Source organism: Notothenia rossii (genome assembly GCF_949606895.1).
Source record: "Notothenia rossii genome assembly, chromosome: 9".
Taxonomy (NCBI): Eukaryota; Metazoa; Chordata; class Actinopteri; order Perciformes; family Nototheniidae; genus Notothenia; species Notothenia rossii.
Genome location: NC_136907.1, coordinates 10,692,074 through 10,705,195, shown reverse-complemented (window position 1 = coordinate 10,705,195; position 13,122 = coordinate 10,692,074). Strand labels below are relative to the sequence as shown.

Sequence of the window (13,122 nt, the reverse complement as noted above, 5' to 3'; positions counted from 1 at the left end):
TGAGGAAATAGAAACAAAGAGGAGGGCTCAAACCACCACTTGTGCCCACCTGGCAGCAGAGGCATTGCCAGGCTAGCCATGATGATGAAGACTTACTCTTTAGTCCAGTGGTCCTCAAACCTTTTCTGTCAGGACACGCCTTTGGAGAAAAAAAAAAGTCGGGTCCCCCCAACACAAATAGTCACGTAATGGGCTGAGTTAAAGGTGGGGTAGGTACGTTTGAGAAACCGGCTCGAGATACACTTTTCGTTATATTCCATGGAATGCTCTTAACATCCCGATAGCAATGAATATCTGAAGTGCTTTGACAAAAAATCCATAAAAACATGTCATCTGTGGAAGCCGTAGTACTGTAAAAAGCACGACCAATCATTTTAGCCGGCCCGGCTAAAATAACTGGATGGCCTACCTGCCTGTTAGCCTTCCATCTGTGCACAAACTTATCTCGTGCCCTCATTGGTCATGTGCGCGTTCGTGTGTGTTGGAGGAGGGGCTCTGTAAGGCAGTGGCAGATTTTCTCCGGTTGTGTATTTTCCAATTCTAGCGCACTCAAGCTGGTTTCTCCGAAATTACCTACCCCACCTTTAACATTTATTAAAATACATCAATATGAACGTGGGCCTTCCTTTGCTAGAACAGTGATAATAAAACAATGCTCCATAAGTCTGTGTGGTCAAAAAATAAATACATGATCCCTTTGCTAGAACAATAAGTTATAATACTTTGCAAAAAAATGAAAAGAAAGAAAATGCTGATATTTGGCCAAAAAGTGTGTCTTAGCATTAGTGGCTGCAATGAGCCTGTTTGGCACTGCGCATTTCTTCAAAACGGGGTTGCAGGCTCAGTGGCGGCGCCAGAGATTTTCTTTTGGGGGTGCTGTGGGGTAGCTTGACGTTTCATAGAGGGTGCTCAAACATTTAGGGTTTCCCATTAATGTACCGGTCGCTACAGTTGAATTTTCTACTGCAACATTCCCCACACGCACACAGTACACCCGCGACTGTTACAATGAAGGCTCGATAATCAGCTCACAGCATAAAGGTGTAAGCACGGGTAAAGTGCTATTTTTATAAGTGGGGAGTGGACCTAACATAGGGGGGTCCGGGCGCATGGTCCCCCGGGAAGATTTTTTTTAAATATTGAAGATCTATGGATACATCTCTCTCAACACCCATATGAAACAGAACTGTAAGTAGATGTTCTTTTTCTTTATGGATATTTTACAAATCACTCCCCTTTTAAACTTTATTCTTTTTTTACTGTCATATCATTGTTTCCGCCAGACCAGGGCTGAGAGGGCGTCCACCCCGAGGGGGGGAGGGTACTTGAATTTTGACTTGAGCCGTCCCTTATAGATACTGTCTTTTTACGTTAGTGAGCCGGATCATTTGGCTCGGCTCTCTTAAAGCGCCGGCTGTTTCGTCTCCCAAACCGCTCTTCATGTTCCCACAGTTAACCACGGAGCCTCAGTTTCGCCGCTGCGAGGCTCTGGTGCTCGCAGCTCACGCACGTGCTCAACTAGCACCGCTCATCGCGTCCAAATCGCGCACGTTCCGTGTTGTCCTGTAGAAGGCACCGCCGATGTCGGGGAAACTATCTTCAATACTCCGAAAAGAATCCCACCAGACTCCTTTGCGCCTCCAACAGAGGGATGTCCTTGTCCTTTTTTCCTTATCGTAATTTCAAGCGATAAAAACGCTCTTCAGCTGTCCCGAGCTGAATAAGGGCGTCAAATGAAGGCAAGACGCCCCCCTGGCTGAAACGCTGTGTCATATAGTATTTCATACCTGTTTTTCATTTATCCTCTTATTTTTTTATAACTATAAGGATCATATAAACGTGTGCCTCGGAAATAATTGCTTACATTAATCGTGAGCAAAACGTTTGAAACCCGGCCACTGCTCGCTAGCACCAGAAGCTAACAACAACGATCTCCGGTACCGGTGCGCTCTTTCTCTCACTCTCTCTCTCTGTCGCACACTCACACAAAATGGCTCGTTCCACACACGCACAGAGCCAAGCTTGAATGAAACACAGAGACCCAGACGTACTGTATCATATTTTGTTTTCGAATCAATAATCTTTCAAATTATGATTCTTTTTTTTTTTTTCAAAACCACTTTTTCCTCCTGGTCTCTCTCTGTCATGCCTCTGCGCCCCCCACTTTGAGAAACACTGCTTTAGTCAGAGTCTAACTTATTTTACAGGATGACAATAAAGTGGCTTTTCACAATCGTAGCTCAGCACGTGATTGGATGATTGTGTTCCCACACATATCAGCAGCCCTTGAGATATTTCCTGATTAATGGTGAGCAATGTTAAAAGTCTCTCCTTATCTTCTTATCACCAAAAGACCTTTCCAAAATAATTGGATTATTCACATCTGACTCATCAGTGATTTGCTAAGCATGCTGATACATGTAAGAGTACTTGTGAGAGTAATAATTTATCTGTCAGCGTGAGTAGCAAAGAGGCAGTTACCCTCTATAGACTGCAAAGACCAGTGGCACAGTTGATACACCATCCACATAACTAGAAGCCACATTCTCCTTTAATCGTCAATTTTAAAGGCTCTGAAAACTCCTTTTCTCAATTAGTTTCTAATTGTGAGCATTTGGAGTCGACGTGAGAATGTTCTGCCAAAGTTTGTTTACAATTCTGATTTTGTCACATCGGAAATGTGTTTTTGTCTGTGCTACTATCACTGGTTTTCAGGTGGGCAGGGCTCAGTTGGAAGATGGCAACGCACCCATCAGGATTAAGCAATATTTGAATAAATCATGTGATAACTGTTGATAGGTTGAATGGGGGCCGATATTGCCAGGCTGTAACAATTCAAATCTGATCAGCACATCCCAAGTCGTGATGAACGAAATTATATTTTGGTGTAAACTCCTAATACTGTTTTTGCCAAGTAAAATTAGTCAGTAATGAGTGTCTCTTTTATGTTTTAGAGAAATAACAAGTACGTTTGGAACCATTATGAGGCTTCAACAAAAGTCTCAAAGCTGGGTGATTCATCCCTCACAATTAAATGGCCTTTTTCAAAATGTCAAAAGCATCATACAAAGAAATAAGGGTACATTATGTTTTGAAAGAACCACAAGTATAGTTAGCATAATGAGACAAAAATGCCCAGCTGTATGGTTCCTGTGAGTGCACGATTATATACTTAGGCTATCTTTCTCACCTCCTATTGAAGATAAGCAGGTGTACAGCTCCCCTGCTACTAGACTCTAATGGCGCTTTTCCACTGCAGGGCCTCGCTCGGCTTAGTACGGTATGGCTAGGCCTCGTTAGGCCTTGTTAGGCCAGGCTCACTTTATGCTGCGTTTCCATTACAGTTTAGGAACTAGGGTAGTATCTATAGTAACGCAGTGTAGGCGGCGCCGTGACGTCATCTTCAATGTGAAACACAAAACCAACATCAGCCGTTAGCTGTTAGCACTCAGAGCCCACAGCTCGGAGCATATACTGCGATAGCTTAGCCGATCTCCACACACAAAGGTTTTTCGCCTGCCGTCTTGACTGCAGACTTGTCAAAGCATTAATTAATGGTTTTTACTAACCGGTATCAGTATGTTGTTACTTCGGCATCATTTTGAAACGTGTATTACAATTAAATCACGGTAAAATATTTTCATGTTGTTGTAGTTGCAAGCGATTCTCTCACTAGTTTAGCATACTCAGCCCGGTTGTTGGCCCGGAAAGAACCTCGATTTTGGAGAGCCAAGAAAAAGTACCCGCTAGCCGGAACTACGCCTAGTGGAAGCGCAACCAAAAACGGGCCGGGCACGGCACGGCACGCTTAAACCGCGCTGTAGTGGAAATGCGCCATAACACACCCCAAAGCCTGCTTCAACACACAGCACGGTGAGATATTTCATTAAATGTAGCTCAGAAACAAAGGAGAGATATATCAGTCAAATCAGAGAACATCTGCCTTGGGACACACAACAATCCAAGAATGCAAGCTAATCGTGATCATATCACATATGGCATTAATCACCTAAACTAGGTATAGTCTACTTGTGGAAAGCTGCAGTGACGTCCATGCTGGGAAACTGGAAATAAAATTCAGGTCTGCCAAAAACTTCCTCACAATGATTCCCCCCAAAAAGTGACACTTCGTCGGGTAAATGTGCAGACACCTATGAGTGTCTCTCTGCTTTGACAACTCCGATACAGTTCCTCGCTTTTTATGCCAGCGGAATATTTTTGGACTAGGGAAAGGATATTTTTACTAGACGCTATCAAGACGAGAAATCGTTTTATATCGGCAATCTAAAGCAATGCATTGTGGATGCCTGCAAGATAGTGTTATTGATTAAAATGTTTCACTTCTTTCAGTATTTAGAATTTCATGACCATTTGAAATGTTATAGGCCATTCATAATATGGCCATTTGATTGAGGCAGTTCTAATGAATGTTCCCTGCTGAAGATATCTTGCTTTTTAGTCAGCAGCCCCATGATCTGGAAGTTCTGCTTGAGTTTAGCCTGTTTAGATGACCAACATTTGTCCTTGGCCTACTTTAGCTCAGAGGCATACCAAAGGGGGGAAAAGACTTTAGTGTTAAAGCACAGCAGCATGGAGGAAACATATTTATGGGTGAGTGCTCTTCAAATCTTAGCAGGAATTATCATAATGGAGGTTTGTGAATGTACATCAACGGAAATGCTCTCAGTGTTCGAGCTTGTCCACGGGGAGAGGATGCTCTCTTTGCTACTTCTAGCATGATGTATTTTTAACAGCATGTGTAAGTGTGTGTCTGTGTGTGGGTGTTGTAGGGGCGATGCAAGGTTTGTGTGATTTAGATATGGCATCAACATTATGCATTTTTCTCATTTCTTTTGACAGTGTTTAAAGCTCATAGTGCGCGGCAGAGGTATCATAACTTTGAGAATGTGAGAAGACTCTTTAAGCTTTGGCAAAGGAAATGTGAGCGCAGAGCTCGTTGCTCACTTGAGAGCGGAATTATATAATCTTGTATACAGGTCAGCCATATTAGGATTCTCTTCCGAGAGAAGCTAGTCTACGGCCCATAAATCAAACAATCTTTTTCATATGCATTAAAACTCATATTTACTACTTCTACTCTGAAATGTCCATACACAGCTGTCATAATAACAGCATAGCCTTACACATATTCCTGACATACTTACATTAATTACTTATGCATTCCCTTAAATATGATTTGCTCCCAGTTTTCCACTAAATTATTTATTTACACAGGCATAAAATGTTTTTTCTAAAACGAGAAAATGGTTCACCTTCATATACAGTGAGGACCCCCCTTGCTCACACCTCTGTAAACACTTTCCAAAATAAGTGAATGCTGAGGGCACATCGAGTGCTGCAGTACAAAGGAACAATGAAATTTAAAAAAGCCTCACGTCATCACAGATGTTATAAGTGGATATACTTCATTATTTGTGACATTTACAGGTTATGTTTTTTATCCCATTTATGCTGGCACTTAGTCAAGACTAGTTTAGTACAAAAGAGCACACAGGAGCCAAGCGCTAATTTAAGTAGTGTTTATTTATTTTATAGAAACTCTGAAGTGATTTGGTAATTGATTAAAGACAAATGAATGACCTACTACTATACTATTATAAAGGATGTATTGACATTACATCTAGTCTGACTTGTTAGGGTTAGGTTTATAGAAATTACTTATTTATGCAAAGGTTTGCTTGTTGTTATCATTCCTACTGCCATGTATGGACTCATTCTTTCATAGTTAATGATGGAGGACAAAAATACACTCCATACAGTATGTCCACCGTGAATCTCAGTTAGCGGCCCATATGGATTGTGCGGAGGACCGTGGTTTGAATCCAGCCTGGGACCTTTTTGCCACGAGTAGGGATGTAACGATACCAAAAACTCACGGTACGATAATATCGCGATAAAAACTCCACGATATTTATCGCGATATTGAAAAATAAAGAACATTTTTTGATTTTTTATTAACTTTAATTTTTTTTTCTTTATTTTAGTAGGATAGTAGTATTTTAAAGTGTCAACAATATAATAATCAGACCCTGCAATAGAATAAATCAACTTTCACTCTAGTTTTTCAAGAAACTCAACTCTAACTCACTCGGCATCATCAAGGTTATATTTAAGGAATATGAGCTTGTCCACAATTCAAGGTAGAAGCTTGGATGTTTGGGCATTTACAATATCCCCTGCTGTGGAAAAAACTCTCTTGCTTTGTACTGCTGTTGCTGGGACAGAAAGATATGATTTGGCCATGGGTGACAGCAGTGGGTCAAACTGTGCATTGTCTCTCCACCACTTCAAAAACAATACCGTTGTTGCTAAGAAGGTGAGGCTTATTGACAGGGCGAGATATAAATATACTGTTGGTACTTGTCAATGTCTCTAGGTATGTACATGTAGCCCTGTAAATACAATGTCCTTTTGTGTTATCTGTTGTTTTATGTTCATTTTGTAACCTACTTGCTGCCATGTTGGACAGGTGTCCCTTGAAAAAGAGATCGATGATCTCAATGGGACCCTCTGGTTGAATAAAGGTTTAAAAAATATATACTTTTTTTTTTTTTTTTTTAAATCGCGGTAGCGATGTCAGTCTCACGACGGTATTGAGACATTTATTTACCGCGATATTCGATATATTGTTACATCCCTAGCCACGAGTCATCTCCTCTGTCTCCCCCTTTCAACACAGTCACTACTCTAAGTCTACAGGAAGTTCATTTTAGGCTTTAGTAGTTTGAGTTACATAAATCAATCTCTTATTTTAAGTATACAATTCCCTTTTAATATTACTATTATTCCACAGCAGCCCAGCACAAAACACTCTCTGCAGAAACAAACTAGAGATTTTTGTACAAAAAAATAGTACATTTACTATAAATATATACTATATATACACAACTACTAGGTTCGGAAAAAATGTCAATTGATGAACCCAGAATGCTAAAGCCACTGTTTTGGGAACTAGTGAAAAAAACTGCTTTGTTTTCCTTGTGTTCATAAGTGAAGAACAGAAACTAAAATCAATGGAATCAGAAATAATTCAGGTAAAGTCAGTTTCGTCTTGAAATGCATAATGAATGCCGTTGTCAGAAGGTCTAAAGGGCTGGTTGGAGTTATTACATGTTGAATGGAGACAGTGAAATATTGCTTTAACAAACTCCACAGGAATTCCCGCAGGATATCTCAGTAAAGTACAGTCATCATAAGCTGTCTAACTTCTATTCCAAGTGAAGTTAGTGGTTAACCAGCTCAGAGCCAGAGAAAAGGTAATCTGCGTGTAGATGTAATTGAGTGGAAGAGGAGTAATTAAGGTTTCTGGAGCCTGACACTTGTGAAGGCACGACTGCGAGTGTATTTATAACCGCGGCCCTCTGAAGGATGTGGCCATCTGTGGATGTGACTCCCTGTTTGCTGTATTGCTGTACATTTCGATCGCGCCTGTACTCCTCACCCCGGGGAATAACTGTGTGTTCATCATTTAGAATTGCTTTATTGCTGCACCATCGCTCCGGCGTTGTGGGGAGCTGGAAAGTGGGGATGAGGCGGGGTGAGGGGTTGGTTTGTGCAATTACAAAACTGATGATGCAAAGGCACTGAAGCAGTCATTCCCCCCGTACACAACCCTGATGGTACGGTCCACAGTCTTAAAGGTAGAGTTTACAACTGAGTGCAGCAGGCACTTTTACACCATTTGATTTAAGCTAAATGTAATAGTTAACATGATGAGAAAGCATGCTAAAAAAAATCATTCTAATTAATAGAAATGTATTTCTGGGGAGTTTTTAAGTTTTATTATGGCTTGAATCATGTTGATATGCAGTGCTAAAACAATTTCAGGTGATTACTTTTTTATTTATTTTTTTTAAATATGACCATTCTTCATGGTTCATTACTATAGAAAATTAGTGGACACACACGTAAACACACATACTGTACACACACACACAGTTTTTGATGCACTACAACGGTGACCATATGACAACAAGCCTCCCTATTGCCATGGCAACAACTGCACCATTGCTAAGGCAACAGCTGCAGAGTGCTACAACAAGCAGAGAAACCTTTGTGCATTCCCCATCTCATTGTGACTTCCACTGAACGCTATTCCTTGGTGTTATTTGGCATCTTTAAGTCGCTCTTGCTTCGTGTTTTCTTTTTCTGCGATGCATTTGTAATTCACACTCTCCTCCTCACCACATTTTCTTTCCGTCTAATTCCTTCTGTCTTCACACACACACGCACATACACACACGCACTCACCCACTCTCCCTTTCCTTTTCTCTCTCCTTCACTGTCCCCTCCCTCAGTTCTTCCTCCATCCTCTGCTGTTTTGCTGTCTTATTCTCTGTTTCTCTTTTTCCCTTTCTTTCCACAGTGTGAACCTCCCCCCCCTCTTTTTTTCTTTAATCCCCACCACCTCTGCTTTCCATCTCCATCTCCCCTTCTTCCATCTCTTTCATATTCACCCCATCTTTTCTCTTTCTTTTCCGCCTCTTCTCTCTGACCACGGAAAAAGAAAAAACATTGGATACATTCTCACCTTCCCTTTTCTCCTGCCTTTCTCTCTCTCAGACTCAATTCTCGAGACCAACCTCTCTCCTCTCCTCTCTCTTTCTTCGCTCACTCTCTCTATTTCCCTGTGGCCCTCCCCCTCCCTTTTCATGTTTCCCCCTCCCTCCATCCTCTCTTTCCCTCGCTGGTTCAGTTAGTCAAAGAACAGATTCACGGAAGGAGAGAAAAGGGGGGAAAGGCAGGACGAGAGTGAGAGAGCAGGAGTGGGGCAGGCTGGGGAGAGGGGTGTGGGGTCTCAGCCCTCTGTCGTGGGGGGTTGGGGGGGTTGAGATACACCCCAATATTTTCTTCTAAGTACCATGGACTGCCTCTGCATTGTGACTACAAAGGTAAGCCTATCTGTTCCTCACTTCAGCTGTGTGTGTGTGTGTGTGTGTGTGTGTGTGTGTGTGTGTGTGTGTGTGTGTGTGTGTGTGTGTGTGTGTGTGTGTGTGTGTGTGTGTGTGTGTGTGTGTGTGTGTGTGTGTGTGAGAGAGAGTGATATATGCCACAACTGCACGTGAAGAAGAAGAAGAAGGAAGCACTCGTCTTTGTTTCATCTCTGAATTAGAAAAGTATTCATTCGGACACAAAATGTTTCTGTGATATTGTTTTGTAAATGACAGAACATGCCAGGCTTAGCTGGGATACCTGAGTGCAGCAAAGAAGGAATACTATTTGATATGTCCCTCTCTGGATGACCCCCTCTCCCCCTCTCTGCATCTCCTCCTCAGTGTCATGCTTAGTGAGTGTATAAACCCGGCTGGCTGACCTGTGTGGATGTAGTAAAAGAGGGAGAGGAGCTGTGCGGGGCTTTGTGTCATGATGCCGGAGCTGCAGAAAATGTCAGGGAGAGACCATGGGAGGGCATCCTGCATGCTAATCTGCTCATTTCTACTGCTGCTTTCCTTTAACCTCCACTGTACAGTTAGCCGCCATGCATCTGCACATGAGCGACGTGTTGTTTCACACACATGTGCACAGTGACAGTGCTCAGCATGCAGCTCAATGAAGGCACTTCTGCTCAGGAGATTGGCTCATAAAATAACAAATGAAAGCTCTTTAATGTAGTCTGACACTCTGGGGTCAGATCCCATTTGTTCAGATGGTTTCAATCTGCTTTAGACCTCTGGTGGACTCACGGATTCAAAAACAGGTAACCAATAAACGGTAGCAGCTGCACCTGAATGCAGTTTCTGGCAGGAAGTGATGACAAAAAGTGGGAAATGGAAAAACACACACACAGCAACTCCTACAGCTGTGTGAAGGTGGGGATGCATTTTAACTTGAGTGTGTACAGAGAAGCTTTCAGATGTATTACGTAAATGTGTGTTTAAGTGTGGCACATTACATTTGCTTATCAATCTCTCAGTTTCCCTGGCAACAGAGATTATTGGTCAGTTAAACATAGATATGTAGGAGCAGTAAGGTGAGCCATAACTCAAAACTGTGGAGGTTTACATTAAATCACATGAAATAAACATCTGCTGGTGTATAGCCTTTGTAAGAAATACAATCAAAAACTATTTCACATCTTCCTCTAACGAGCTAACTTCCAAGTGCCTGTTGAAACCTATTTTTGTTACCTAACACTATGCAGTGTGACAAATGCTTCGTGAGATGAAATGACATGTTGAGGTGTCTCTTTAAGATGCACGAGGGACTGATGTTCCAGCCTTTATTTGCCTTGAGTATGACTCACTGTAAGTGAAAGACTACAGTTGGTGTAACAGTGGATATTTCAGTAAACCCGATCCAAAATCCTGCGTCGCTTTCAAAGTGCGAAAAGACTTACTGTAAAGCTGGCAAAGAAATCCCAACTTCTGCCAAGTGATTGTGAGACAGATGGTCAGTCTATAAAAGAGAAAGTTAGTGCACATGATTACGTAAAGGAATAAGAAGTAGATGTTTGATCAACCAATGCAATGCTTGGTTTTAGTCATTGCAGTGGCTGCATTGCATACTAAACTTCACTTCTGGTATCCCACATTACTACGTCAATATAAACTGGATATTCCCAAGAGAATTGGAGAGTCACTCTTCTTACCAGCGTGCACATTTGATCATGGATGGGATTTGCCAAGAAAACACCCTTTAAAGTGGTATTCAACTTGAATGGGGGCTGGCTGCATTGCAGGTGAGCAGTGTGGCTTCATAGCAGATGATGGGTGAGCGGCGCCCTGGGTGAGCTGCTGCCTGACACCCACATACTGTAGAGCAGATTATGTGAACAGTGCTGCTTCCCGGCCTGTGCAACCAAGTTATCTGTGTGGGTGGAGCCACAGCAGGCCAGTGAGTGACACAGATCTGATAACAGCACACCAAGTTAAAGCCCCGCTGTGCCCAACGCTGCGTTAAGTATGAAGACTAGCAGCGCTACGGTAGCAACAAACACTCAATTTAAATGGCATCTCCGGTGTGCCACTGTGTTTTTGTTGGGGGAATTCACCTAAACCTTGAATTTCCATTACGGTAGTAATAAATGGAAACCTTTTCATTGGCAGAATAAGCACAATTCTGTGAGGAAAAAGGGCACTCAAAGGAGGACAGAGTTTGTCCAGTATTTATTTTTCCTTTTACAGTGCTGGTATCCTCTTAAAAAGTGTTTACCTCTGACAAGTTAGGCTTGGATACAGTTCCAAGATGTCCTTCCATCTCCCAAAGCCTCAGAGACATGTTATGTGGGACATAATAAAGTGTCTGTATGTTGTAATTACATCAATCCTCGGAAAAGAGAAATGAATTCAAACACTCCAACACATATTGATGAGGTATTCTGATCTTACATTTCATTGAATGTATATAAGAGGCACAGACACTCAATTCCTTTCCGGTGACATATCTATATGTATGTCTCACGAGTGTAGAATTAGAATGATGTAATCCTCTGCTGGTTCCTACACTGAAATCTCAAAGAGGAAAATAAATAAATACTGAAGCGTCATGGGATATGATGGCACTGCATCATGCACTTTCCATTACATAACATTAAAAACCAGGATATTAGAGCATGAGAGCCCAAGGAGACGTCACAGGATTTATATTTGGGTTGGAGCATGACAATACCTTTGACTCTCCCTCCCTGCGTGGCACTGAGTCACAGAAGGACGCTTTGATGTTTGAGAGGTGAGAACAAAGATGGTGTACACAGTGAAAGAGATTTAAGCTTTAAAAGCAACTTCTCTGAAAGCTATCTCAACGTCTGATGGAAACATGATTGTAATTCAGAATCAATGATGTATCTCCTGTGTGGAAAGAAGGACACACAGAGAGTAACTGTGTGTCCTCCTGCTTTGCATGCAGTGCTTTGGTTATCACTCGCTCCATGTTGTCAGTCACCTTCGTTCCACTTCTCTGCTCTCACATTTGCAATTCCACCATTTCTTGTCCCCTCTGCCTCCTTCACCTCTGTAATCCCTCACTCAGTCCTCTCCTGCAACTTCCTCTTCCCTTTATCTCCTTCTACCTCCTTCCCCCTTCTGCCTGCTCTCCTCTCTCCTGCTCTCCACTCTAGCTTACCCCCTGCCCTCCTCTCAGCACTTTCAAGGCTTCCCTAGTTAGTGCTCCTTCGAATAAATAATACATTGGACAAGAAGTAGTCAAAGTCAGCAGCTCTGTTTGCATATTATTGGCACCATGTATGGCTTCATGCTAAGACATGGAAAGGTTCCTTCTTGAATGCGTTTTAGCACTCACATTTCTATTTATATGTTGCTGCAAGTTTCAACATATATGAATATGTATATCCAGTGAATGTATGTGTGCATATGAAGAGGAGAAGCTTATGGCGGCTGCATCTTGAGTCTCCAAAATGGAGCTTCTGCTCAGAGTGCCTCTTCAACGTTCATTCAGCCCGTCTGCATTTCTGCTCATCTAAACAAGTGTCCATTCACTGTTCCCTGGGATGGATGTGTGTGTGTGTGTGTGTGTGTGTGTGTGTGTGTGTGTGTGTGTGTGTGTGTGTGTGTGTGTGTGTGTGTGTGTGTGTGTGTGTGTGTGTGTGTGTGTGTGTGTGTGTGTGTGTGTGTGTGTGTGACATGCAGTACAGTGGGCTGTTGGTTAGGATTAGTGATCGAGTGGAGGGCTCATATGATCTCTGCTCAAGGGCACAAGCTTCCACGAGGCCTTTTGTATGCAGCCACAGAGACACAGATCCTGCCAACTTGCTCCCAGGGCACAGGGAGCGACGCAGGGCTTGCCCCGGAGAAAGTCTGATGCCACCAGGGCACACAAAGAGGGTCCTCAACTGGCCGATAAAAAAACCGCAGAATGGAAGTCATCGCAGAGATGTAATCATATACAATTAGATGTTTTTGTTATGTCTCTGTCATCATCTCTGCTCAAAAGATAGCATGATTTGGTGGTGGGGGAGAAATAGTGCAGATATCTTTGCTCATTCAAGGATTTTCATTATCTTTTAAAGGGGCAGTGCGTAGATTTTAGTGGCATCCGGCGTATGCAGATTGTAAAAAACTTTATACCTGTCTGATCTGCTCACGCCTCCATTTATTGTCAGAGAACTTACGGCGGCCTATCTAGAGTTTGGTTTGTCCCTTCTGG

The 13,122-nt window shown here is 42.4% G+C and overlaps 2 protein-coding genes across 3 annotated transcripts in view; one reads left to right on the top strand and one right to left on the bottom strand.

The window, feature by feature from the left end:
* The window catches only part of zbtb20 (zinc finger and BTB domain containing 20), a 108,709-nt gene that overhangs the window by 40,931 nt on the left and 54,656 nt on the right, over nucleotides 1-13,122 (bottom strand). The gene's annotated exons all lie outside the window — the stretch shown is intronic.
* Nucleotides 8,062-13,122, top strand: part of dlg4a (discs, large homolog 4a) — a 66,284-nt gene continuing 61,223 nt past the window's right edge. Inside the window, exon 1 of one of the 2 annotated variants that reach the window (XM_079651712.1) lies at nucleotides 8,062-8,912. In XM_079651712.1, coding sequence (XP_079507838.1) covers nucleotides 8,883-8,912 — 30 coding nt within the window. In that variant the 5' untranslated portion in view covers nucleotides 8,062-8,882. The remainder of the gene's footprint in view (nucleotides 8,913-13,122) is intronic. The other variant, XM_079651710.1, reaches the window with a different exon arrangement.